This window comes from Nyctereutes procyonoides, unplaced genomic scaffold (genome assembly GCF_905146905.1).
Source record: "Nyctereutes procyonoides isolate TBG_1078 unplaced genomic scaffold, NYPRO_anot_genome, whole genome shotgun sequence".
Taxonomy (NCBI): Eukaryota; Metazoa; Chordata; class Mammalia; order Carnivora; family Canidae; genus Nyctereutes; species Nyctereutes procyonoides.
This window is the reverse complement of record NW_026575126.1, coordinates 35,226,997-35,253,741: the sequence shown is the minus strand read 5'-3', so window position 1 is coordinate 35,253,741 and position 26,745 is coordinate 35,226,997. Positions and strand designations below refer to the sequence as shown.

General features: G+C 52.5%; 3 protein-coding genes across 13 annotated transcripts in view; 2 read left to right on the top strand and 1 right to left on the bottom strand.

Annotated features, from left to right (window-relative positions):
• Positions 1-418: 418 nt before the first annotated feature.
• On the top strand, positions 419-14,551 carry MYBPHL (myosin binding protein H like). 2 transcript variants are annotated; one of them, XM_055339341.1, is made up of 9 exons: positions 419-750; positions 8,778-8,866; positions 9,427-9,622; positions 9,848-9,987; positions 10,130-10,289; positions 10,393-10,529; positions 11,798-11,984; positions 12,834-12,879; positions 14,044-14,551. In XM_055339341.1, the coding sequence occupies exons 1-8, from the start codon at positions 627-629 to the stop codon at positions 12,842-12,844; spliced, it is 1,044 nt and encodes a 347-aa protein (XP_055195316.1). In that variant the 5' UTR covers positions 419-626; the 3' UTR covers positions 12,845-12,879; positions 14,044-14,551. The 2 variants fall into 2 exon arrangements, with proteins under 2 accessions (XP_055195316.1, XP_055195315.1); XM_055339340.1 differs by lacking the exons at positions 12,834-12,879; positions 14,044-14,551 and having other exon boundaries at positions 11,798-12,376.
• A 3,314-nt stretch (positions 14,552-17,865) lies between these two features.
• On the top strand, positions 17,866-24,924 carry PSRC1 (proline and serine rich coiled-coil 1). Of its 6 annotated transcripts, XM_055340210.1 has the most exons (9): positions 18,187-18,244; positions 18,486-18,543; positions 18,636-18,693; positions 19,163-19,607; positions 19,963-20,077; positions 20,167-20,415; positions 20,709-20,802; positions 23,748-23,795; positions 24,106-24,924. In XM_055340210.1, exons 1-8 carry the CDS (start codon positions 18,227-18,229, stop codon positions 23,758-23,760), a joined length of 1,050 nt encoding a protein of 349 aa, XP_055196185.1. In that variant the 5' UTR covers positions 18,187-18,226; the 3' UTR covers positions 23,761-23,795; positions 24,106-24,924. The 6 variants fall into 6 exon arrangements, with proteins under 6 accessions (XP_055196188.1, XP_055196189.1, XP_055196185.1 ...); XM_055340213.1 differs by lacking the exon at positions 18,187-18,244 and adding an exon at positions 17,866-18,122 and having other exon boundaries at positions 23,748-24,924; XM_055340214.1 differs by having other exon boundaries at positions 18,128-18,198; positions 23,748-24,924.
• CELSR2 (cadherin EGF LAG seven-pass G-type receptor 2) overlaps positions 24,358-26,745 on the bottom strand; it is a 26,080-nt gene continuing 23,692 nt past the window's right edge. For 2 of the 5 annotated variants that reach the window (XM_055340202.1, XM_055340207.1), the window contains 2 exons: positions 26,419-26,653; positions 24,358-26,097 (listed from right to left, as the gene is read on the bottom strand). In XM_055340202.1, the coding sequence (XP_055196177.1) occupies positions 26,070-26,097; positions 26,419-26,653 (263 nt within the window). In that variant the 3' untranslated portion in view covers positions 24,358-26,069. The remainder of the gene's footprint in view (positions 26,098-26,418; positions 26,654-26,745) is intronic. The other 3 variants (XM_055340203.1, XM_055340204.1, XM_055340205.1) reach the window with 3 other exon arrangements.

Below are 26,745 nucleotides of genomic sequence, written 5' to 3'. Positions count from 1 at the left end.
CTAAGCACTTTACACAGATTACCTCTTGTGATCTCACGACAACCCTATGGTCATTATCCTCTCCCTTTTACAGGTGAGGACGCAGACTCGGGAGAGACAGGGATGTGTGGCAAGCCACGCAAACTAGCAGGTGATGGAGCCCAACGGGAGTCCGTGCTCAGGGCGCAGACTCTACCTTCCATTGCCACTAGGGGTGAGGCGGAGGGGACGGGGACAGACCCCGCAAAGGGTGAGTTGGCAAGACTGCAGCTCGCCGCCGCCGAGCAGAGCAAGGAGGAGCCGCTAAACCTGCTAAGCCGGGCCGTCGCCGGCACGCAGGCCGGCTGCGGGCCAAGCCCCCCCCCCCCCCCCCCCGCGTCCCCAGCTGCCGTGCGGGCTGTCAGCCCTCCCAGACCCGCCAGGCCACCTCGGTCCTCCCGCAGCTCTTCGGGGCTGGGCTGCCGTCTGACCTCCTCTCCCCCGCCCCTGCTCCAGCCTCCTGCCCCGGCGAGCTGCGAGCTGCGGGGAGGAGGCCAGGCCGCTCACATAAGCCTGTGGCGGCTGCCGGGTGAGAGCAGGTGCTCGGCCTGTCCCCCAGCACCAACAGCGGGAATCTCCCGCTGGAGCCCAGGCCTCGGTGGCCCGGCATGGCAGCCGCGGGATCCACACGGAAGGGGGAGGAAGCGAGCCCGGCCGGGGCTGAAGGGCACCCAGCTTCACCTCAACAAGAGCCCGGCAGCCCCCTTCCCCAGCTCCTGCCCCCTGTCGAAGGTGACCCGCAGGGGTGGGAAGGGGGGTGTCTGGGAGGCAGGAGTTGGGGAGGACATCCCAGCCGCTGGCTGCAGCTCCTTAGGTTTGTGCAGAGGTAAGCGCCTTCATGGGATTGGTACCTGGGATAGAGGAGCACCAGTTGGGCCCCTACCCTGTTCCTTGGTGGATTCTTTTTTGCTGCTCAAGTGTCTCTGCTGGGTTTGTGCAAATTAGCTGAGAGGTCAGTGAATGGTGTTTGTGGCACTTTACAGTGACTGTAAATGGCCTGTTTGTATTTGTACCTGTAAATAAAATGTCTGTCCTGGGCACTGAGGGCCTGATCTACTGAAGCCAGCTAGGAAGGGAATGTGGGATGAGCGAGATGGTGGCCATCTGGAGTAGAAGGGGGAGATGAAAAGCTTCTAGCAGCTGAGAGGCTGGGTGGTGAACAGAGTATGTGACACCCTGACTGTCCCTGGGCAGAGCCATGGGTCCAGGACCTACCCTACCACTCCTCCAGCTCCCAGGGAAACCCCAGCCTCGAAGACCTGCACTCCAAGGAGGCAGGGCCTATCTAGGAGAAGCGCTGGCCTCCCTCCCCCACGGGCTTCTGTGAGCCTCTCAGCAAAAAGGCACTTTGGAGCTGGGGGTGGGGGGCGGTGGGGCGGTGGGTGGCCCTTGCGGGGCCGCCCCCTCCCTGGCTGCCCCTGGCTGAGGCCTCTGCAGCTAACAGGCCTGTGAGCTCCATGATGTTCCCTCGGGGTGTCACCCACTGTGCCAGGCTCAGCAGGCCAGAGACCAAAGGCAGGAGCCAGGCTTTTCCCTTCTACGTAGTAACTGGCTGAAGGAACCACGGGGGCTGCCTCAAACATTTAAGATAGTTACCTGCACAAAGTCCCTGCTCTTTGGCCTCTGGACATCTTGAGTGGAGGGCCATGCAAAGACCACAAAGAGCTCATGGAACCCCAGGGTAGGAAGAGGTAGGACACCACGTCGTGATCTAGACTCTACCCCGTGCTGCTTGCCCTTGGACAAGCCAACCAGTGGCTCAGTTTCAGTTTCCTCTCTGTAAAATGGTAATTAATAACATCTACCTAGTAGGGCAGTTGAAAGGATTGTCGAGATGATCTGAAGTGCCTCGGAAGAGGCCAAACTAGGATGTAAATAGATAAGATATTTCCAAGTCAGGAGTGAAGACTAGGAGTTCTATCTGCAAATGGGGTGGAGTAGGGAAAGTTGGCTGCCTCTTCTCATCCTAATGGGAAACACTGGGTTTTCGGGAGCTATTTGAATGTCACAGGCAGCCAGCCAGCTGAGTTTGCTCCACCGAGAAGGAGGTCGGGGGAGTGGAAGTCATCGTGAGCATATCAGGCTGAGATGGTCTTGACACCGAAAACCAATTTCTTCCCCAAAAAGGTCCAGGGAACAAGCTACAGAGTGAGCATGAGAGCCGGGACTGGGGACTTCTGACTTGGCTGGTCTCCCCAAGGCCCTGGGGGAGGGCGTGCATCTCACCCACGCTCCTCCCTCTGGCTGCAAGTAGACACTGTGGGCCATGGGCTCTTGCTAGCTCCTGGCCAGCTCCCACAAGCAGCCTCAAGAGCCCTGGCCTTGGGTGTGGCAGCCCCCCTGGAGAGCAGGCCTCAGGGCCACCAGCGCCAGCAGCTCAACTCCTTAGCATCCCGGAGGTCAGTGAGAGTAAGCATTGCTTGGGATACTTTGCAAAGTATGTTTGCATCTGTTATCTGCTTAAAGACATGAGTTCAAATCCTAGCTCTGTTCTGTGACCCTAGGCAAGTGAGTGCACTTTTCTGGGCTTCCATTTTTTCATCTGGTTTTTTTTTTTTTTATTTTATTTTTTTATTGATAGTCACACACAGAGAGAGAGGCAGAGACATAGGCAGAGGGAGAAGCAGGCTCCATGAACCGGGAGCCCGACATGGGATTCGATCCCAGGTCTCCAGGATCACGCCCTGGGCCAAAGGCAGGCACCAAACCACTGCGCCACCCAGGGATCCCCTCCATTTTTTCATCTGCAAATTGAAGGATAACCTTTTGATGGCTATGGACCCCTAGGAAAATCTAATGAAATCTATGGAATCTTATCCCAGGAAAAATACTCAAAAAAGTTCTGGGAGCTCACAGAAACCCTGAAGCTCATTCAAAGGTCCTTCAGGATGCCATGGACCTGGCCTAAATGGCCCCTAGGTTCCTGTGAGCTCCAAGTCCTTTTTCTTCCTCTTAAGTCCTCCTCTACCTTATGGGGAGCACTGTGGGACCTGGAGGGGGCCCTGCAGAGAGCATGTGTGTGCATGCAAGCACCAGAGGCAGAAATTCATTTGTAACATCAAAATGAACTACATCTGGCCAACACTGAGCTTTTGGTCAAGAAAGCCTGCTACGTCACTTAACTAAGCAGAAGTAGGCAGCCGGCATTGGGAAACAAGTTTCCTGTCTGCTCCCAGCACTACATGGAGGCACTGGGTCCCGGAGGCAGCATCTGGTGGGAGAAGACACCTTGAGACCCAGAGGAAGGGCCCATCTGCTGATTTCAGAATAACTGCATCTCCTGTCAATCCAAACTATTCTGTGTCTCCCAGGCTTGGGAAGCTGGAGCCGATGCCTGGGAGTAACCTTCCTTCCTTTCTTCCTTCTTCCCCTCCTCCTTACTTTCCTATCCTCTTTCTTCCTTCTACAAATATTTATGTCTTTTATGTGCCAGGCACTGCTACAGAAATGAACAAAATAGGCAAAGATAACTCCCCTTGTGGAGGTTACATTCTAATGTAAGGAGATAGACAATAAATAACCAACTAAGATATATATAATATGTCAGATGGTAACAGATGTTGTGCTGAAAAATGAAGCAGAGGAGGACAGAAAGTGCTGGGGGTGGAAAACATGCTTGCTGTTTTAAACAGGATATTCAGTGAAGGTCTCATTAATAAGGTGCTATTTGAGCAGGTACTTAAAGGAGATGAGAGAACAATGTATGCAGATATTTGAGGGGAATGTTTTCCATGCCCAGATTACAGCCAATGCAAAGGCACCGAGGCAGGTGTGTGCCCTATGGGTTGGGGCCACTGTGCCTGTAGCAGTGTGAGGGAGAGAATGGTAGGTTTGGGGGCAGATAGGTAGCAGGACCATTGTGAAGACTGGCTCAACTCTGAGGCTGATGGGCAGCCTGGGCAGGGTTTTAAGTAAGAACTGACATGATCAGGTTTAGGTTTTAAGGCTTTTTCTGACCGCTGAGTTAAGAATAGGCTATCAGGGCAGCCTGGGTGGCTCAGTGGTTTAGCGCTGCCTTCGGCCCAGGGTGTGATCCTGGAGACCCAGGATCGAGTCCCACATCAGGCTCCCTGCATGGAGCCTACTTCTCCCTCTGCCTGTGTCTCTGCCTCTCTCTCTGTGTGTCTCTCATGAATAAATAAAATCTTTAAAAAAAAAAAGAAAAAGAATAGGCTATCAGCGGGCCTGAGACACTAGCAAGGTCCTCAACTGAGGATGAGGATGAGGGAGAAGGTAGGGAGGTTTTAGAAGAGGAAGGTGTACAGTTGTCACCCAGAATAGGAGGCTGAATGGACCTGGGAAGTCTAGAAAAACTGCCAGGGGCCATTAGTAGTTAGTGATCACTGTTACAGTCAGCCTTGCTTGTGTTTTTCTCCAGCGTGTGGATGGGGCATTGAGCGGATGGAAAGCTTTTACCTGGGGTTGGCCTTGCTGGGAAAGTGCAGTGGAGTGACGGGATTAAGGGAGCTGAGTGGGAGCACAAGGGAATGAGTGTAATGACTAGATTCTTGAGTTGGGTGGAAAAGATGGTGGTAGAGCAGAGAGGGTGACAGGGATCGCCGAAGGTGCTGAAGGATCGCTGGTACTGGAGCAGCAGAGCTGGAGCGGCAGAGACTGTGCTGTCAGGGAATGCCCATTGATGTAACAAACAGGCCTCAGAACTGAAGACCCAGAAACAATAGATGTTTATTTCTATTAAAAAGTTTCTATTTATTTCTATTAAAAATAGTTCTCCATGCAGTAATTCCACACCCCAGGCCTTTTCCCTCTTGTGGCTCTGCCACAGATTTTCTCAGACAAGCATTGCCCGTTTCTATGTCCTTCAGGTTTTTCTGACCTTAGTTTCAGAGTCTCCAAGGAGGTGACACTCCTGTCCTTCACAAGGTGCTTTTCGGAGGTCACCTTTGCAATGATGCTCCTCCAGACAAGTTTCTGATAAGGCCAAGGCCACATCCTCTTTCTTTTCTTTTCTTTCTTTTCTTTTCTTTTCTTTTCTTTTCTTTTCTTTTCTTTTCTTTCTCTTTCTTTCTTTCTTTCTTCTTTCTTTCTTTCTTCTTTCTTCTTTTCTTTCTTTCTTTTCTTCCTTCCTTCCTTCCTTCCTTCCTTCCTTCCTTCCTTTTCTTTCTTCCTTTCATTTTTTTTAGATTTTATTTATTTATTCATGAGAGACACACACAGAGAGGCAGAGACACAGGCAGAGGGAGAAGCAGGCTCCATGCAGGGAGCCCGACGTGGGACTCCATCCCGGGTCTCCAGGATCAGGCCTTGGGCTGAAGGCGGCGCTAAACCGCCAAGCCACCCGGCTGCCCCAACCCACATCCTGTTTCAAAGCCATAGCTCACCTTGTGCATTTGCTCTTTGTGGATAGCCGCTCACTTACACAGGCACGTGTATGCATGCACATATGCTCACAGTCTCACACTTACCCACAGACATGCACACACTGTCGCACACTTGCACACGCTGGCACACACACTGTCTCCCACATATGTGCGCACACACACACCCTTCATTCTTTCAGCGTGTCTGGTTCTTTCAGGCTCCAGGACATAAGTAATAACATCAACATGAACTGCACAGCCCTTAAGAAATTGCTAGAAAAAAGTCTTTAACCGTGGGAAGGAAAATTTTGAGAGAATGTGAACACTCATTTCCCAGGAGCATAGAATAAGGAAATGGGCATAAACTTCAGCAGAATGAAATTAGGATCGAGTTAAGAGGGATTTTCTAATCCAGAGGAGTTAAGATCTTTGGATTCTAAGGGGTCTTCTCTGCTAATTTCAAAGAAAGCATTAGACAGCATTCTGTCTGAGAGAAAGACAGTGCTGAGAGCAGCACAGTTCAGAACCCGATGTCTCTCAGAGGACTTTTCAAAATGCCTTTTCCCCAAGACTCTGTGAAGGGCATAAAAAACAAGCTGTGGCTTCTCAAACCTGGTCTCAGAAAACCCAGGTTGTGCTGTAGGGCTCTAGTCTCTGGTTCACACCCCTCCTGGCATCTGAGGAGCAGAAAGACCTTGGGCATCAGGCAAAAGCCACATTTCCCCAAGGTCAGTACAATTAACACCTCTCTTGACCGCAGATGTGTGAAAAGAGATGCCCCAAATGAGCCTCCCATTAACATTCTTAGCAGAGGGTCAGACTGCTTATTTGGGCAGATGGGAGGGCCTGAGTGGAGCTGAGGAAGAGCATTCTGCTGCCCAGGCTGCAGCTGCCAACTACTCTCCTGCCCCCCCCCCCTCAGCTGCTCTGGCCTCAAGCCCATCCTCTTTCCCCACACTGGGGGCTGGGAGCCTGCTGAGAGCAATCCTCACCTACTAATCCTCAGACGCAGAACATTCTACCAACGGTGAGCTTGTTCCCTGTCAGTTCATCATCTTGTCGGGGAATCTGGCTTATAAGCCAAGACCCGGCCTGGGAGCCCCCAGGGAGGGAGAGACCACCGCCGGCAGCCAGCCCTTCGCTGTCTCTCTCTGCCCTCGCCCGGGGGGGGGGGGGGGGCACGACACGACTCAGAATCTCAGGCCGTTCTGTTCTCCTCCTCCTAATGCCATCACCGTTATTCACGTGCCACATAAACCTAGTTCTCTAATTATTCTCTTCCGTTCAGGTGAAGCAACGCTGACATCTCCCGAGATTTTTCTTTTTTTAAATTAATTAATTTATTTATTTGTTTATTTATTTATGAATGATAGTCACACACAGAGAGGGAGGCAGAGACACAGGCAGAGGGAGAAGCAGGCTCCATGCACCGGGAGCCCGACGTGGGATTCGATCCCGGGTCTCCAGGATCGCGCCCTGGGCCAAAGGCAGGCGCCAAACCGCTGCGCCACCCAGGGATCCCTCCCAAGATTTTTCTAAGGAACCCTTCGGTGGGCACAAGTACAGGAGGCGGCTTGCACCCACCTACAGGAGCCCGCTGCCCACCGAGGTCTAGAGCCGGCCTGAGTACCGGGCTCCTCCCCTCTCCGCACCTGCTCACTCCCTGAGGCCATCCCTCTGCCTCGGCCTTTGCCTCCTCCTCCAAGGGGGGTCACTGATGCCGAGGCCCTGACCGCGCAGGGCAGGGCACCGGCGCCACTTCACAGCCTCCCCTCCTGGTGCTCGAACCGGGGGCTCACGCGGGGCCCTCCTGGGTCCCGCGGGCAGAGCCGGCCTCTCTCCGGCGAGGCTGAAGGGCCCTTCCCCACCGACAGTGCCGAATCGAGCCTGGCAAGATGAGGCCTTGGCCCTTCTTTTCTTCTTTCAGAAAACCCGCGAGTCCTATCCGTTGTTCTCGGCTCCCTGGCCGCTGGCCAAGAGGCCACAGGGGAGGAACGCCCCGCACAGCCGTCTGTTCCGTGGCCCCCTGCACCCGCCCACGTCGGGGGAGGGCCCCGCCGCGGTGCCGCTCACCCGGGGACAGCGGCCCTGAGCCGACCAGGCCGCCGAGTTCTGGCTTCTGCCGGGCGAAAAGGGATCTCGGAGACCGGGAGGGCGCCGGCTACGGAGGGAGCGCGGCTCTCTGAACGGGGGGGCTACGGATTGAGGTGGAGGAGGAACGGTGGAAACTCCGTTTACTTTATGTTAAAGTTCGCCATTTAAAAGTTTGCACTGTGGTTCGCTCCCGGGTTTCGGCACCAAAAAAAAAAAACAAAAAAAACAAAAAAATAAAAGTTTGCACTGTGTAATGCACATACTTAAACAATTCAACTTAGAAGTAAACACACATAGGCTGGGGCAGAATGTTCAGGAATGCTCTGGCATGGAAATGTTATCAGACAGTTCACAGTCCTCCGACAAGCGGTTGCGCTGTTTGCCACGGTTGTGAACGGGGTGAAATTCTCCAACTGCTCTAATTGTGGGGAGAGGCGGGGAAGCTGTGGCCACGCTCCCAAGGGAACCCAGCTGGGAGGTCTGCACTTTCTCAGCGGCGGCAGGCAGCCCGAGGCGCCTGGGGAGGAGAGAGCTCTCACCTGCTCAGCCTCCACACCTTGCACTCAGCACTTCCCTGAGCATCTCCTGCTTCCATCCTGGAAGCCAATGGACAGAAACCAATCCCTCTTCTCCCCGGAACACGCCTGGGAGATCAAGGAGCGGGAGGAGTGGGCCCAGTCTCCCCCAGATTCTGTTCATACAAAGCGATCCTCCGTGAACTGGAAGAGCACTGCGCAGGCTCTTTTTTAAAAAAGGATTTTATTTACTTATTCATGAGAGACAGAGGCTGAGACACAAGCAGAGGGAGAAGCAGGCTCCATGCAGGGAGCCTGATGAGGGACTCAATCCTGGGTCTCCAGTATCACTCCCTGGGCTGAAGGCGGCGCTAGACTGCTGAGCCACCGGGGCTGCCCAGTAAATAAAATCTTAAAGAAAAAAAGTGACTTTGATAAAAGGAGTGTTAAGAACAAATGTAGAAAAGGGGTATAAAGACAAACCACACAGGCTAGACCAGTCTTTGCACAAACAAAAAGAAATCCCAGTTGATGAAAAGTCAGTAGTCGAGTTACACATTAAAAGAAGTAAGCATCAGACTCACACTCCAGTGCTTTCTGCCAAGACTTGAATGCTCTCAAGAGGGTCTTTCAGCCAATCACTCTTCCCTAAATTTCAGCAAGACAATGGGAGCAATCTTCTCATTTCCTAGGAGAGGACTGATTTGCTGAGTACCTGGGTGATCTGCCCATGGAGTACGGTCACATGCAGTGTCCACTTCCTCTGAGCTCTGCTCCTTCTACCACAGGAGGCTCACCACCAACTGTTCTCTTTCCTTCCATCACTCAGAGCACCCCAAGATCTGGCTACCTCGGACCCTGAGGCAGACATATATCCAGAAGGTCGGAGACACTGTGAACCTACTAATCCCATTCCAGGTGATCATGCTGTTCCCATGCTGGGTCCATGTTGGGTCCATGCTGGGACCAGGCCAGGGTTTTGATTTGGAAATAGATACTAAGAGTCTTGCTGGCACTGGGACAGTCATCCTGGCCTGGAATGGAGGGGGCCATGTCACCAGAAGTCTGAAGCAGAAGGACCCTTCCAGCTGTACTCCTAAGGTGGGGTTTGGGTTGGGCATGTCCCATGGACAAGCTGAGGCTAACCTATGTCCTTCGGTCAGCAGAGGTCTGGGAGCTCTTGGTTTGGAGGGCTCTTAGGAGTTTAGGCAGCTATTGTTAGTGCCAGCTGCCCTGGGGTGACCTAAACTCCCAGGAGGTGGGAGACTCAAAGCCAAACCCCTTCTTTTCCCATGATCTTTAGGCTGTTGATGAAAGACAGGAGTCCCCTGAGACAGTCCACTGACTTCTAACTCAAGGCATTTGCAGTTGCAAGTCAAGTCACCATGTGGACCTGGGGTGGCTCTAACCCTCCACTGCAGCAGGGAGGGTCACAGGGCCTCTTGGGGGCTGCTCACAGCCTTATTCCCATTTCTTAGGGCAAACCTAAACCCCGAGCCACCTGGACACATGATGGCTATGCCTTGGATGCCAGCCGTGTGAGTGTGCGGAATGGGGAGCAGGACTCCATCCTCTTCATCCGAGAAGCCCAACGTGCTGACTCAGGTCGCTACCAGCTCAGTGTGCAGCTGGGAGAGCTGGAGGCCACTGCTACCATTGACATCCTGGTTATCGGTATACTGTGGGACAGAGGGTGGTCATCAGGGGCTCCCTCTCCAGGCTAAAGAGGAGCCATTACAGAGAGCTAGGGAGGCCAGGGTGACTCCCCACACCAAGGGTGGAGCACAGTGGTGGGTGAGAGGAGGCACAGCTAAGCAGAGAAGAGGAAGGGCACCCCTGAAGTGATTTCCATGCATATGTGAGTTGCACCATGCCCACTGCCATGCTTGACCTTTTCAGAGAGGCCAGGCCCTCCTCAGAGTATCAAGTTGGTGGATGTTTGGGGCTCCAATGCTACTCTGGAGTGGACACCTCCCCAAGACACGGGCAATGCAGCACTCCTAGGATACACCGTGCAGAAGGCCGACACAAAATCTGGGGTGAGGCCCAGATGGGAGGGAATGGGGAGAGAGGAGTAACACATTCTGGAATGGGGCTCTGGTAGCTCCACACGGTGGGCTGAGGTGGAGTGAGTCCACAAAACAGGTATCTCATTCAAGGCATCTTCTTTGGACCCCAAAGCTATGGTTCACAGTGCTGGAGCGTTATCACCGCACCAGCTTCACGGTTTCTGACCTCATCGTGGGCAACTCCTACTCATTTCGAGTCTTTGCTGAGAACCAGTGTGGCCTCAGTGAGACAGCCCCCATCACTGCTGACCTTGCCCACATCCAGAAAGCAGGTAGGGCCCAGGGCCTGGGAGCTGGGAAGAGCTGAGGATGAAGAGTCAAAGCAAGGTGGGGGAATCTCAGGCACTACAGCACGGCCCTTCTTGGTCCTCTCAGCTACCATTTCTAAGACTGAGGGGTTTGCACAGCGAGATTTCTCTGAAGCTCCGAAGTTCACCCAGCCTTTGGCAGACTGCACCACAGTCACTGGCTATGACACCCAGCTTTTCTGCTGTGTCCGCGCCTCTCCCAAGGTGAGTGAGAGTTCTGTGGGCTGGCTGTGCCACACTGCTCCCTGCTCCTGCCCTAACCTTCACTATGTGGAAGAGCAGTCTAACCCATCACCCACCCCTCCCACAGCAGGTTAGGTGAGTTCTGAGCAGTCAGGGCACTTAGAGTCCAAGACAGGCTGGTGTGGATGATGTTTCCAGCTTCCCTTTTAGTGTCTGTTCCTCATATATGAAGATGTCACTTACTGATCTGCTAGCAATTGGGCATGAGCTTCAAGTTGTCTCTTGGCTGAGGTGATGGAGTCCCCCTGGTTTCTCCTTAGTCACCCACTATGCCTCACCTGTTCAAGCCCACCTGCATGCCAGCTGTCTAGAGTTGAGGCCACAACCCCGAGCAAGTCTATTTCCAACTTAGTCACTGTACTTCTGTATGTTATACCACATAAAACACCACTACCAACCTTACCAAGTACCTTTTGCATAGGAGTCCGGAGCCAGACTACATGGAGATAACATCTCGGAAAGAGAATATAGAAAGCCCACTCTACACACTACTTTCTAACCAGAGGGGGCAACAGTGACTCCCAAGCTGACAGTGGGAACAGAATACAAATGATTCAACAACATATATACAAAAAAAAGGAGATCCTGAGGCCTGGTACTTAGGATCCAGGAAGGGGCTGCTTGCACAGGATGGAGCAGGAGTTTCCACCTTTTTTCCAGTCAGGAATACTTGATGAATAAGGCAAGGTTTCAGGTGCTCTTTTAAACCAACAGAAGGAGCTTTAGAAGGTACTGGAAAGAGGGATCCCTGGATGGCGCAGCGGTTTGGTGCCTGCCTTTGGCCCAGGGCGTGATCCTGGAGAACCGGGATCAAATCCCACGTCGGGCTCCCTGCATGGAGCCTGCTTCTCCCTCTGCCTGTGTCTCTGCCTCTCTCTCTCTCTCTCTCTGTGACTATCATGAATAAATAAATAAAATCTTTAAAAAGAAACTAGACCATTCTCTTAAAAAAAAAAAAAAAAGAAGGTACTGGTAAGGGAACACACACAGACACACACACACACACACACACACACACACACACACTGCCAATGTAAGGAACGGGGAGCTTTCCAGAAGACCATTATCTCTTCTAGATCCAGTACCACCTGTTCTTAAGGCACCCTACTCCTCTGACTTCTCTGGTCTGTGTGTTCCCAAGCCTTATCAGCAAGGAGCCCAGGGATCGAACACAGAAGGAACAATTGGTTCTCACCTCCCATGCTGCCTCCTTCATCTTTATCTTGCAGCCAAAGATCATCTGGCTGAAGAACAAGATGGATATTCAAGGCAACCCCAAGTACAGAGCTCTCAGTCACCTGGGAATCTGCTCTTTGGAAATCCACAAGCCTGGTCCCTTTGACGGGGGCATCTACACCTGCAAGGCAGTTAACCCCCTGGGGGAGGCGTCTGTGGACTGCCGGGTGGATGTCAAAGGTGAGTGCAGAATGCATCCCCTCTCTCCACAGCTGAAAAATTCAGGGCCAAGCCACAAGCCTGCATGGAGCCAGGCTTGGCTGGCTCCCCTTGCAGGTGCTCTAGGCACTGTCATCATCAGGATGTATTTGGGGAGGCGCTTTAATTATCCAACATCTTATTTCTCTCCCAACATAATTCTGTAATATAGAACGGCTAGTTCCATTCAGCAAAGGAGAGACCTGAAGCACTGGGCGCTGATCAGTTTACCCAAGGTTCCCAAAACTGATTAAGTGAGGACTTGGCACTGTGGTGGAAAGAGCCCAAGCCTCCTGGCCCTCACTCAGATTGTCTTGAAACTATACAGTCTTTGATTTAGTCCAGGAAAGCTGCAGCTGTTAGGCTTTTAAACAAACCAGAGGGGCAAGTCCTCTGGTTTGTTAAAAGGGAGAATTGCACATTCTCTCTACCCTTTTAAAGTATTATTCATCCGTCCATTCCTGTCACCTTATTTGAATCTCCATCATTGCATTTAGCGTATTGTTATATAAGTGCCTATTTACTGATCTGTTTCTCCATTAAACCAAGAGTACTGCGAAGGCAGGACAGTCTGACTTGCCTTTGTCCCCTCCCCCCAACCCAGTGTCAAGCCCAGTTTCTGACACACTGGGGGCACTCTCCGAGTGTGCATAGCATGAATCAGGAAAGAACGGGCCATGACATGCCCTATTCTTCCCCATGTGGAGACTCCTACTTAGCACCACAGACTCTGGAGAAACCTGAGAAGTCTATCCCTTCCCAGTGCTCCACAAGAAGGTTTCCCAGAGATTTCTGAGATGTTAACTCTGAGAAATGTGTGAATTCTTGCAGCTCCTCACTGAGGCTCCCCGAGAGGATTAGGGCAACTCTGACAAAGGTAAGGAAAGAGGGACTGGGGTTCTGAATGGAGTATTCCATGCTTATGGCTAGTGTGGAGTCTGGGACAGATATGTATTCCTGAGCCTCTCAACCATGCACTCATGGGTGACTACTTTCCTTTTAAACACTTTTTTTTGGTAAGTTAATCCTATCATCTTCAAGGAAGGAATTTACCACAGACAGTACTACTTTTGTCACATCCTCTATCTGTACTTGAGTTGATGATAGGTATTAAACCTAACAGTCCTCTGGAAAAGGAGTGATAGCATCTACCTAACTGTAAGGAGGTTCCATGGGAGGGAGGGGAGCAGGTGCTATAAGAAAAGGCATCAAAGGAACAATCAGGAGTGGTGGATGGATGGGGGTCACCACCAGCTAGTGGCAGCAGCATGGGAAAAAAAGACAGAAAGCCGCTCCTGTCAACTATTTCTACTTCAGTATCATGAACGTGGTGAGAAACAGATTCATTTGCTTGTTTTTCACTTTGAAGTTTATGGATTCCTTCCCTTCTGAGAGAAGAAACCACCATTACCATCATGTCAATAGTAACAACATGTGGGTATGTGGTCCCATGCAGCACATACTGGCAAAGGGCAGCTCAGACCATCATTTAAAACTGGGTAACTCCTTGAGGTTCTGAATCACTCACAGTAGAAATGCTGTGTATGAACTGATGAGTAGGGTGAAAAAGCAGCTCGTGGAAGAACGAGAGGCTCCCCGAGACCTGGTTCCCAATGTCTCCTTGGATATGCAGTTCCTGGCTGATGAAAATTGAGGATGAATACCATCCCAGACGCCATTTATTTGAGTCCATCATTGATATACAGCAAATAAAACCCCTCAGGGATGCATTAAAGTACAGCCTTTTCAGGAGAGCTCGTTTGAGGAGAGCTCTCAATTGGCTTGCAAAGACAGTTCTCGGGCCATTCCGTTCCTTCTCTGTGTTAATGTCAATGTTATGTTGGAGTCAGCCTTGTAAGGGGGATTTGCTCTGTTACCTCTCTCTCAGCACACAGAAACAAAGCTGGGTAAGTAGAGAACTGACAGCATAGGACCCCAGGACCGTGAAGAGGACTGCCTCAGCATCGTGGATGTGTGCTGGTTGTCTGCTTGTTACAGCCACAACATACCTTTTTTTTTTTTTTTTTTTCTGTGCCTTTAGGAAGCCTGACTGTGGCGAGACTGTGTTCTTAAGGAGCTCCAGCACAGCATCTGGTTTGGACTAATCTAAATAAACGTGTGTGTCTTCAGGGCATAAGTGTCCATCTGTTTGAGCCTTTCTATATGGGAAAACCATTTAGAAAGTTGGAATTCTTTAGCCAGATGGTATGGGATCTGCAGACCCTCAGACTCCTCTTTTTCCTTATACCCACATTCTCTTCCACAGAGATTCTAACACTGTCCTTTTGTCTAGAGTCTATGACAGAGCTGAATTCAACTCTATCTAGTGCCTGGTGCTGAAAGAGATTCTGAACATGACTTGCTCCCTTCCTCTGCACTTTCCAGTATAAACTGGAAAACAGGATGCACATCTATCACAGAGACAGAGACAGCAGAACACAGAAACACGTACATAGCTAATCAAAGAGCACTAAGATTTGAGGGCTGGGAGATACTGACGAAACTGGCGCAGTCTCATTAAGCCCTGGGGAAAGAAAAAAGGTGAGATGCCCTTGCTTACATGTTTGTTTTCATTCTTTCATTCTTATAATAGGTAAGATATTAAAGGCATTCTGTGATAGACTCTTCAAAAGATAGCAACAATTCCTCCCATCCTAGCTAGGATGGGCATGGTGCTCATCATGGTGCTCCACCAAGAGTTAGAATCAATTTCCCTTCCCCTTGAACCTGGGCTGACCATGTGACGTGCTTTAACTAAAAGAATATAGTGGAGGTGATGCTGTGCCAGTCTGGGCCTCGACCTCAAGAATTCTAGTAGTTTCTGCTTTTGCTTTTGAAGTCAGGTCCCATGTAAAGAATCTCAGGACGGATTACTGAATTATGAGAGGCCACATGCAGGACAACCAAACATCCCTGCCAACAGCCTGCACCACAGCCCTAGACATGTGTGGCCACCTGAGACCCTTCAGCCCTAGTCAAGCCCAATCTACTCCCTGTGGAGTAGAGACAGGTGGTCCTTGCACAAGCCTGCCCAAGTTGTAAAATCATGAGACGAATGGTTGCTGCTGTTCCAAGCCACCAAGTATTGGGGTGGTTTGTTACACAGTAATATGTAACTGAAACAACCTTCTCTGCATCAGATACTGAATGTCAGGCTTCATTTTTTTAAATGAGGAAGTTACGTTTATAAACTGTTTCAAGTCATGCAGCTGGTAACAGAGCTAGGATTTGACCCAGGTCAGCCTGACTTGAAGCCTTCCCTCTTTCCTCTCCTCTCTTTCACCCAGCAACCTTCACTGTGGTCTGGGTTGGGATCATGAGTTTAAGAAAGAAAAGATTTCTATAGGAGGCAGTAAATCTTAGGCAAGATTTTGGCAGCGGGGGGAGTGGAGGGTTGGCCTGAGAAGAGTGAGAACGGCTTTTCTGTTCACACTAAAGGTCTATTTTCAGTTGAGGCAAAGTGTCTATTCCAGCCTTTCTCAACTAGAGCACTATGAGAATTAAACCCCACTGCCTCCCAAGGCACCCACTGTATGTCATATATTAACTCCTATGCATTCAGAACATTACTAGTTATGCAGCATCTTGGGAAAATTGAGAAAGTAGCCACACAAATTTTTGGTGGGGTCTAATGCCCTTGCAGGCCCCCTGCTGAGAGTGCTGGACAGGGGAGAGAGAGAAGGGGACCAGAGTCCAGAGCCAGCTAGTCAGGTCCACGATGGCCACAAGGCCTCCCCTCAGCTGAAGCAGGGCTTAGGTCGGGAAGGAGTGGAATACTCCCAGCTATGATGCCTTCAGGATAAGTTAGACCTCTGGCCTCAGCCCACAGCTCCTTGTTGCCTTGCTGTCTGTTGAAGTACTCAAGGGACATCCCTTATACTCTGAACAAGACTTCCTGTCATAGTTCATCTTTCCATGTTCCAGAAGGACTGTGCTGGCATCCTTAATTTTGTCATTTATCCATTCAACACTATGGAGTTCCTTCTGAACTAAGCCCTACCATGTGCCTGGGAGCAGGTGTAATCTCTTTATTAATTCACGTATTCACTACCCTAGATTTTTTTTTTTTTTTGAGATTTTGTTTATTTATTCATGAGAGACAGAGAGAGAAAGCCAGAGACACAGGCAGAGGGAGAAGCAGGCTCCATGCCGGGAGCCCGACCCAGGACTTGATCCCGGATCCCAGGATCACGCCCTGCGCTGAATGCAGATGCCCAACTGCTGAGCCAGCAGGCGTCCCTCACTACCCTAAATCTTAAACATCTCTTCATACATATCAGGTTGAGCTGAGAGGGACAAATAATTCCCAGGGTAGAAACCTGAGGCTGAGTAAAGAACTCTTGTGACTGAAACCTTTTTTTTCTGCTTCTGTTGTTATTCTGATGGAGGAGCAAGTAGTTCGATTGCTTTTTGTCTTGTACTGCAACAGCTTTCAAAATCATAATTTCGTGACAGGAAACTGAAGAGTTTCCTTAGGAGAAACCAACTTCCAATTTGCTAACACTGCCTGCGCCGCTCATCCGAGGTTGGGGAAGCAGCAAGTGCTGGGTTTCCCTGCAAGGCAAGGCAGGAACGCAGGCTCCCAGTGCTTCTCTTCCTCCACGGGACTTTGCCACGACCTGCCCGGAGACAGGGAAGCTACTGGCTCTCGGCCTCCCACCTCCACAGAACCCGAGGCAGCCCCAGGGCCAGCAATTAGGCTTCCACCGGCACCAGCAGGCCTGCAGAAGACCAGGCCACCCTCTTCTCTCAGCTCTTCTTCACACAAGCCCCCCCACCCTTTCCCTCAGCACCGACCAATTCCCAGGCTCCTCCTGCGCTCGCCGCGGCATTTATCCCAGCAACCGCTGACGCCTGCACACCTCACAGCTGGTCTAGGAAGTGGACCCCCAAAGCCTATAAATAGCCAAAATGATGGTTATCAACCCTGGAGACTAAGCTCGCCAGTCGGTCTTTTAAAAGTTTAGAACAGGGACCCCCGGTGCCTCCACGGTGGAGGTCGGCCTCCGGCTCAGGGCGTGACCCCGGGTCCCGGATCGAGTCCCGCATCCGGCCTCCCGCTGGGAGCCTGCTTCTCCCTCCGCCTGGGTCTCTGCCTCTCTGTGTCCCTCATGAATAAATAAATAAAATCTTTAAAAACTAAAACAAAAAGATAAATGTTTAGAACTACTTCTAAAAAGCCCTGTCAGCTGGTGGCCCGGCCTATTCCCAGGCAACCCCTGGTAAACAGCAAAGAGAAAATCTCGGAGGAGGGTTAAGCACCTCACAAACAGCTCGCAGTGGGAGGCAGCAAGCGGCAAACACGCTCAAAAGCCCCCGAGGCACGCGGCAGAAAACTCGAGGCGGCAGCTCGAACCCCGAACCGACTGCCGCTCGGCATCCTCGCCCCGCGGAGAGCCAGGGGTCAAGTACGCTCAAGCCCTCCTGCCTCCTGACGTGGAGCCTCGCGGCAATCGGACCCAGACTTCCCCGTCCCGAAAGCCGATTCTCTTCACACCTCGGCTACCTCGGGTTCCGAATGCCCTCGCTTAAAGACGGTGGAAGATGTACTGAGAGAACCTCAATACACTAGAACAGCAATGTCCCGCTGCTTCCGTAACGTGGAAAAATCACAACCCATGAGACCTGGCAAACGCGGCGCTTGCACAAGGAGCAAACCTCCGGAAGCGAATTTCCTCAGGCGCAGCGCCGGTCTTCCGGCGGAAGGCTGAGCCGCGGCCCCACCGCCGGGGAGGGGGCGGGGAAGGGGAGGGGCTCGCCGGGCGCGAGGCCTACATTCATTGGCCAGGTCCGTCGCGCGCCGTCACGAGGCCCCGCCTCCTGGGGGGTCTTCCGGGCACGCGCGCGCTCGCGGCTTCCCGGCTTCAGCCCTCCGGATGAAGTCTTTCTTAGTACCGCTCTCCGCACGGCCCCCACCTGCAGACTTCACGGCCCCCACCTGCAGACTTCCGGCCGGCGGCTTTTCGCCGCCCCGCCCCCGAGGGCGGGATGCTGGGATCCGCCAATCACTGGGCGCAGGTGGTCGGAGGGGGTGGAGCCCGAGAGATTCGAAAGGAGCCCCACCCCCTCGGGGCTGTTTCCCGGGGCTAAGCGGTGGGAGGCGGGCGCCTTCTGCAAGAGGTGAGGCGGGGCGGAAGGTGAAGAAGGAGGGTGACCTGGAGGTGTGGTGTGGGTGCGGTGCCGTGGGAATGGAGAGGTGATCTGGGGAGAGGAAGAAGCGGAAAATGGTGGCGGGGAAGGAGGTAGGGCGTGCAGGCCGCCCCCAGTGAGGAGAGGCCAGCCCGTTAGGGGGGCGGCTGGGCCGCCTGAGGAGGGAGAGTGGCGCGCTCTCCGCACCTTCCCCGGAGGTCGCAGGGGCAGGTGCTACTCCTGGGACCCCTGCTTTACCCCCAGCGTGATCCTCACCCCTGGTTTGCACCCTGCGTGCAGCTGGGAGCCTCCGGCAGGATGGAGACCTGAAGCAAGGGTGCATTTTCTCTCCAGCTCAGGTCTAAGCTGACTCGCGCTCCTGCCGGCGGGAACATGGAAGATTTGGAGGAAGGTAAGGAAAGGAAGGAGGGAAGAATGAGGCGCTGCGAACGAGAGCCCTTGGTAGCGACCGGAGGCTGGCATTCATCCCTTCCTCCCCTACAGATGTGAAGTTTATAGGGGACGAGACCTTGGACTTTGGAGGGCTGTCGCCGTGTGACAGGTACCGTCCTCTAACCTCGTTGCTTTCCTCCAACTATACCTCTTTGTCTCCAACCCCTTACAGCTGAATTACCGGCTTCAGGGGTCTGGGTTGGTGATGTAGCCAGGCCGGGTGCCGTGGGGCTGCTGAGTGACTTGTTGACATGGGCCTGTGTGACAGTGCTGGGGGAAGGGAAACGGATAAGCTGGAATGAGGTTTCAGGATGTTAAGAAGCAGGGTAAGTGGATTTGTTGCATTTTCATCCTGGCATCGTTTCCAATGTCGCCAAGTGCTCAAGGCATATTAGGCCCCCTAGAACCGGCTGTCTGTCTCATCACCTAGAGGCCAGATCTCACAGCCAGCATGGGCATCAGGGTTTGGGGCTGTCTCCCTGGCTTTGTAGTGGGGTGGGGAGGTTGCCCAGTCTCCTTTGCACAGTCTCTTGCTCTCATCTGCATGGGCGTGGTGCCTGGTTTGTTCTCTGTCTCAGTCGTGAGGAGGAGGAGGATGTAGCAGTGTTGGTGACTCCAGAGAAACCCCTCCGAAGAGGACTTTCCAATCGAAGTGACCCAAATGCAGTGGCCCCAGCACCCCCAGGGGTGAGGCTCAGCTTAGGCCCCCTTAGTCCAGAGAAGCTGGAGGAGATTCTCCACGAGGCCAACCGGCTGGCAGCCCAGCTGGAGCAGTGTGCCCTGCAGGAGCAGGACAGCACAGGTGAGAGCCTGGGGCCTCGCAAGGTGAAGCCCAGCCCTCGACGGGAGACCTTTGTGCTGAAAGACAGTCCAGTCCGAGACCTGCTGCCCACTGTGAGTTCTTTGACTCGGAGCACCCCCTCCCCAAGCAGCCTGACACCTCGACTCCGGAGCAGCGATAAGAAGGGGTCAGTCAGGGCTCTTCGGGCAACATCTGGAAAGAGGCCTTCGAGTGTGAAGAGGGTGAGTTTGGAGGGTCTGGGTTGGACATATGCTCTCAGATACAGTGTGTGATTTGGTACAGCCAGAGTGGTTTCCTTTTTGGTAAAATGGAGATAGTAAAATTTTACCTCAGAATTGTTGGAATTAAGCAAAATACCATAAGCAAAGCACTTACTGTATCACAGTGACTGCACATATCTCTATAGTGTTTATAATAAGCTCGTGATAAATGGTATTGGTGAGGATGATGATGTTGGCAAAAGTCTGCTCTTCCTTACTGGGATCTAGGCAACTCTCCACCTCTTATTTCTCCAACAGCCAGCAGAACAGATTCTTTTTCCATTCTAGTCCTATTTTTTCTCTCTTTGTATTTCAGGAGTCACCCACTTGCAATCTGTTCCCTGGATCCAAAAGCCCAGCGTCTTCTCCTCTTGCCCGATCCACTCCTCCAATCCGGGGCAAAGCTGGCCCCAGTGGGAGAGCAACAGCAAGTGAGAAGGCTTGGGCAGCAAAGCTGTGGGTGAATGTGAGGGGAAAAGATGTGAAGCTGATGCTAAATTCCTCTACTCCTCTCCACCAGGTCCGCCTGCGCCTGTCAGGCCAGTATTGGCCCCACAGCCTCCAACCGGCAACTCTCAGCGCCTCTCTCGGCCCCAGGGAGCAGCTGCCAAGCCTTCCAGTCGACTGCCTGTTCCCTCGGCCATCCCCAGGCCTGCCAGCCGAATGCCACTCACCAGCCGGAGCGTACCACCTAGCAAAGGTGCCCTGCCTCCAGCCTCTCTGCCAACTCGGAAAGGACTTCCACGACCAAGCGCTGCAGGGCACAGAGGTGAGGAAGAGTGGACATAACAGTCGGAAATCAGGTGGAAGAATGCTTACCGTTGCCCAACTTGAATGCGCCATCCCAGAGCTGGGCACGGTAACCACTTTCTCTGTCTGTCTTCATTACAACTCAATTTGAAGATGGGGATACTGAGTTAGAGAGAGGATGTGGGCCCGGGCAGAGTTTGAACCCTGGTTTTCAAATACATTATTATTTTTTTTTTTACCTTGGGTGGGAAGAAACTCACTCTGAGAAGGTCACTTGAGCTCTCTAACTCATTTCTTTTGTCAACCCTCAAGTTCCTGTTACCCAGAGACTGAATCTTCCTGTCTCTGGTGCCACTCGTAGCAATCTGCAGCCTCCCAAGAAAGTTGCAGTCCCAGGACCTACCAGGTAAGACTGGTTGAGATGCTCTCTCTCCCCTGTCATCTGGGCTCCAGAAATGTTATGCGCATCAGCCCTGAGTCTTGTGTGGCAAGATGGGGATGAGGAGGGGAGCCTGGAGGGGTAGGGAGTCCCATTTCTTCCTTCCCTGAGAAACTTGAACTCAGCTGGGACAATTTAAAGCAGCTCTTCCTTCTGACTCTTTAGGTAAAGAGATCAGGACAGCAAGCAAGAATTCAGTAGCAAACCACTACAGTCACTGCCTGGGCTCACCTATACTCAGCCTCCCAAGCCCTTCCGTGGAAGACAGGCCCTGACTCTAGCAGATTCTGGCCCAGAAGCAGGAGGAAGAGATGCCACTAGGGCTGGTGCCCCAGGAATAAAGAGATGGGAGATGGGGTGGATTAGGGTTGAGCTGGAGGGGAATCAAACCCTGTGGGTCCAAAGAGGATTAGGGAAAAGAGGCCACCTCCCAACAGTGAAATAACAAGCAGAAAATGAGAAATGCGGGAGAATAGTCTGTCCTCATCCACCCCCACTCTTGTGTTCAGTCTCAGAGAGTTTGATAATCTTCCCAGGCATTGGTTCACTGGACATTTACATGTGAATGGCCTCTGTAGCTGGCTTCTGTAGCTAACCTCCTTGCTCTCTGAGGAGTGGCCCTGAATCACATCCTCTACTGGACGCAGGCCTGTTTGGAGAGGCAGAGGCAGGCACCTGGCCTCCAGAACTTGTTTCCTGTGAATTCTATGACTTCTAAGAGGCCAGTTGACAATAAGCTTACATTGGTCTGCATTTTTCTAAAATAAAGTGAATGTATTTTTCTAATCTCTGTATATGTAAAAGTAAATTCTCCAATTTCAAACAAATTTGTTGTAAACTATTATTCTGATGGGGGAGCCAGGATGAGCTTCCCTGGCTAGGGCCTAAATAGGCTGAAGGAGCTTTGTTGGCATTAGATGGGAATAAGCTGCTTTCTTCCAGGACTCATATGTTACCGAAAGGTCCAGATCAAGCTAAATATGTGAGTGAGGCTATCAAGGCAGGGTCTTGGTCAAATTATTATTTATATCTTAAGCTTGGGTGTCCTTTTCTGGCACGAGCACGGAGCCTTCTGAGAATGCTTCAACATCTAGTCGACTGTACTGATGAGATGAGGGGACCCTTTAGTGGGTACCCTGGCATTCAGTTTTGCAGACTGCTTCAGCAGAAGACCCTGGAACACCTTGTCACATTCTGCCTTATATCATTAGAATGGTTGGTCCTGGACCTGAGGGCTGACACTAGGTTTTATAAACCTTTGCTGTGCCTAATGTTATGATTTGTATGTGGTATAGAATTTCATTTGTTGAAAAATGATGGTGAGGGGTTGTTGAATGAATGACAGACTCATTTAACAGATTTCACTAAGGGTCTCCCTTATTCTCACAGCCATTGACTTGCAACCAGAACCAATTCCTTGGTTGTTGTTGCTTTTTTTTTTTTTTTAAAGATTTATTTATTTATTTATTTATGATAGAATGAGAGAGAGGCAGAGACACAGGAGGAGGGAGAAGCAGGCTCCATGCTGGGAGCCCGATGTGGGACTCGATCCCGGGACTCCAGGATCGCGCCCTGGGCCAAAGGCAGGTGCTAAACCGCTGAGCCACCCAGGGATTCCCCCCCACTTTTTTTTTTAAAGATTTATTTATGCTTGGGATTGCTGGGTGGCTCAGTGATTTAGCACCTGCCTTCGGCCCAGGGCGTGATTCTGGGGTCCTGGGATCGAGTCCCATTGTCTGGCTCCCCGTGTGGAGCCTGCTTCTCCCTCTGCCTGTGTCTCTGCCTCTCTCTCTGTGTCTCTCATGAATAAATAAATAAAATCTTAAAAAAAAATTTATTTATGCTAGAGAGAGAGAGCACCAGGGGGTGGAAGTAGGGGCAAAGGGACAAGGAAAGAGTCTTAAGTAGACTCTATATTAAGCACGGAGCCTGATGTGGGAGCTCGACATGAGGCTCGATCTCACGACCTGAACCGGAACCGAGTTAGATGCTTCACCGACTGAGCCACCCAGGTGCCCCTGATTTCTTCTGAGTTTTGAGAGAACTTCTCTCTTTGAAGGCCAGGTGATGACTTAAGCCAGTAGGCAACTGTGTAGAGGAAGTGGTGTGTCAGCTGAGGCCCCCCCCACCCCGCTGCCTCCCACATATATATGCCCATCAGCATCCTATGTAGGCACCGAAATGTCCTTCCCCAGACAGAGAGGCCTCCACTGCTGTCTTCTTGTTTGTGGCTAATCTTCAGGTTCACTGAACACATTCACCTGTATCACAGTGGCAGCTGCCTAGGCGTGCACCCTCTCCCTGAGCCTCTTGCAACAACTCCTACAGCCTCCGGGATTCTAAGAATTGAGCTGGAGGAGGGGATGTGGAAACACACTGAGTACTTGGCTCTGGAGAAATCCAGCAGAGGCAAGAAAACCTCAGGTGTGTTCTCCAGCTGAGACCTGCGCTGGCGTCTGGCGAGGAGAGGAGAGCCGGTTGTGACTCCCTGATGGTGCCCGCTCGCCTAGGCAAGCCCTGAGGTGTGGCCAGCAGATGGCACATGTGTGACTTGGGAGGCAAAATGAGTGGCAGACCCACAGGCTGTTGCCACCTGGTGGCCAGAAAGGACGAGGCATGTTCCTTTCCCCTTTTGGGTCAGTCTGGAATTTCGCAACCCCCACCTCGCCCGCCTGCACAGCTGCCCCCATGGGCAGCTACCTGCTTACTTCCTGCCCTTTGGATCTGGCTGTTTTTCTCTTTATGAACTCTAGCCCTTCTCCCTCCCCCCAGTAGCAACAATGAGGAAAGCCAACATTCACTGGCCTCTTACTATGCACTGTGAACTGTTCTAAGCACTTTACGTGTGTTAACTCATTTAATTCTCATAAAAGCTCAATTAAGCGGTCGCTATTATCATACTCGTTTTGCAGGCGGAGAAACTAAGGCCCAGAGAGATTAAGTCACTCGGCCGTCTGGAGGTTTGTGCTCTTAATCACCACCCTCTACTGCCCCCATATTAACCCCCTAAGTAGTTTGCTGAACAGACCTTTGAAAAACACAACACTTGGGAATAGGAGTAATGTTGCAGAACATGTAGGTGGCTTGAGTGTGAACTGTCACTTCATTTCCAATGGTAGAACACACAAAATGGCCCAAGAGGAGTGGCGTCAGGAGACACCAAGTCACTGAGCCACTCAGCCACTCACCTCTGCTCTCCCTGCCTCCTGAGTTCTGTCCCCAGGGCTCAGCCCTAAGGGGCTGCACTGAAAACCTGCCTGCTCTTTGCAGCCTCTCCAGGAATACAAGTCCCTCCAGTGCTGGGGAGAAAGAGCCTTTCCTGCCACCTGCCACATCCTCCTTGGACATTCCAGGACATGGGGTCTGTGCTGATGAGGCCATCCAGGGAGCACTGCTGGGGTGTCAGTAGCAGGGCTAGCTCAGTGGCCGCTTGACATCCGGGGCCCCTGTCCCCCAGCCCTCCTAGGACCCTGGCTGCTCTTATTTTCCAGAGCACTGCACAGAAGCACATGATGACAGAGCTCAACCCGCACAGAACTAGAGTTTATTCAGTAGTATGGGGAAATGAAAAAACAAACACAAAACCCTACTGTATTTACAGTAACAATCAAACTGTACAATCTGATGGTTAGTATCAAGTTAGCATCCAGCATCTTTGTATTTTTTAAGTCAAGTCATCAGTAGTTAAAAACCAGTTAAATTTTTAACCCTTTGTAGGAATTGCTGAGGGGAGAGTTCGCGGGGAGAATCCATGGCAGAAAAGCCAGCAACCAGCCTTACAAATGAGAAATAGGAACTTTTTTTTCCACCCATAGCCTCTTTTTCTAGTCACCTGCTCCAGAGGAAAGTCAGTGACAAGTCCGTAAAACATGCTCAGCGCAAATGGTACCTCAAACAGCGGTTGGCAAACTGAGACGGCGGCGGGAAGAGAGGAGGCAGGAGGTGACAGCCTAGGACAAGGGGAGGGCCTCAGGCCCCTCGCCAGGGCTGCTGGGCACACACCCAACCTGTCTCGGCCACATCGGACCCCTGGGACCGGACATAAACCCATCCCAACACAAAAAGCAAATAAATAAAAATATATATTAACTTTCTCTTCGCAGGGAGCTGGGAATGGGCGCCGGATGGGGGCAGAAAGAGGAACAGGACCCGGTCCTTTGAAGAAGAGAGCCCATTCCCAAAAGGGGTTAAAAATCAAACGTTTTTCAGAGGCCACAGCAGGTCAGACAAAGTGGTATTTGCCTGATCCTGGGCGGTGGGGGGGTGGGGTGGACACCAGCACCCAGACTTGAGACCTGTGCTCGAGACTTCTGGGGGGCAACCGAGCCAGCCCTGAATTTACTCTTCCTCCCCGTCCCACCCCCACCGCACGGCAAAGAAGCGCAACTGAACACATGACTGGCCTTCCCCGGGCGGGTCAGGCAGGGAAATGAAGCACTTTTGGGTCAGCAAACTGAGCAAATGCCTGGGCTGCAGCACATGGCCAGAGTCCAGGGAAGGGAGAGGGACTGGGGTGGCCCGGCCTCTGCCCAGGGGCACGGGTTCCCCTCAAAATGTGTTCATGCAGCATTTGGGGGTTTGGGGGGCGCGGAGTCCTGCCCCCTTGCCAGACAGGGCCTTTTCAGTTCCTGGGCAGGACGGCACAGGCAGGGTGCGGCATGCCCTCGCCCTGGCCGCCCTCGCCATACTGAGGCCTGCCGGTGCAGCCCACAGGGCCTGATGCCCTGGGTGCGCGTGGCTTCGTCCTTTCCTTTTGGTGATGGCAAATGAGGGGCAGGCCCCCCACGAGTCCCTCTCCTCCCAGAGGCACAGCAGATGGGAAACCGAGGAGAGGCTGGGAAGTATCCTGGGAGGTCCTATCCTCTTTGGGAAGGGGAAGGGGAGTCAGTTTCCAGCATATAAAAAAAATTAATCCCTGAAGTCATGAAGAGTGGAGATCCTTTTTTAAATTCTTTTTTTCCTCTTTTCTGAAAAACTTTGTCTTGGAGATGTTGGCCCCAGGGTTCCAAAGTGCAGTGAAGGGGATGGTGGGGGAGGGAGTTGGCACTAGATGGCCTTGGGTGGGGTGCGACCCCTCCCGGCAAGGCCCGGGCTCCTCAGATGGACGTTTCATCGCTGCTGCAGGCAGGCGTTGGGGAGCAGGGGCAGGATAAAGCACAAGACAGGAGTAGGGGCATGAGTGCAGCTGGGGAAGGTAAGGGAGCCTCAGGGGTGTAGGAACCACCGGCCCAGGGTTAATGCAGGAAGTTAAAGAAGAGAAATCTGGAGAGGCAGGAAAGGAAAGTGACAGAAAAGGCAGACAGTGAATTAGTCAGAGCTGAGAAGACAGTGAGAAGCTTTCACCAGGAGGAGGAAACAGGAAAGCAACCCCAGCTCCCCACCCTCCCTCACTGTGCCTGCTGCAGGCCAAGCTGAGCCGGGGCTCCACAGTTTGGGGGCAGGTCACGGTGGAGCTGGGCTACACCGGCCCATTCACCCCCCAACCGCCTGCCAGGGCAGCCCAGGGAGGCCCAGAAGCCGCTCTGAGCCCAACCAGGGCCTCTGTGGGGCCGCACCCTGTCCCACCCAGCCAGACCCACTCACTCGGAGCCTGACGAGTCCTCATCCACCGTGCCCGCCTTGATGCTCATGGCGATGGGCATGACCCCATTCAGCTGCTCCTGGAGACTCTGCCGGGGTGGAGGGCGGGGAGGGGGCCCGCCCCGGCTGCCCTCGCTGGCTGAGGAGCCCCTAGAAGACCCTGTGCCTTGCTCCAGGGGTAGCCGTAAAAGGCTGCTCTTCTCACTGATGGTGGGCAGACACTTCTTCTTGAGGATGCCTGTGGGCCAGGGTGGGAGGGCGGAGGGGGCAGGTGCCATGAGGAGCAGGCGGTAGGATCATGGGGCTGCCCTAGAGAGCCCTACCAGCCAC

What these genes read in the sequence shown, in the direction of transcription:
- PSRC1 (XM_055340210.1), top strand. An exon ending in GGGCTGTCGCCGTGTGACAG is followed by an intron (nt 18,694 to 19,162) that starts GTACCGTCCTCT and finishes TCTCTGTCTCAG; the next exon opens with TCGTGAGGAGGAGGAGGATG. An exon ending in CAGTGGGAGAGCAACAGCAA is followed by an intron (nt 20,078 to 20,166) that starts GTGAGAAGGCTT and finishes CCTCTCCACCAG; the next exon opens with GTCCGCCTGCGCCTGTCAGG.
- MYBPHL (XM_055339340.1), top strand. Translation starts at nt 627, where the DNA reads ATGGCAGCCGCGGGATCCACACGGAAGGGGGAGGAAGCGAGCCCGGCC. An exon ending in ACCTACTAATCCCATTCCAG is followed by an intron (nt 8,867 to 9,426) that starts GTGATCATGCTG and finishes CCCATTTCTTAG; the next exon opens with GGCAAACCTAAACCCCGAGC. An exon ending in TGCCCACATCCAGAAAGCAG is followed by an intron (nt 10,290 to 10,392) that starts GTAGGGCCCAGG and finishes TGGTCCTCTCAG; the next exon opens with CTACCATTTCTAAGACTGAG.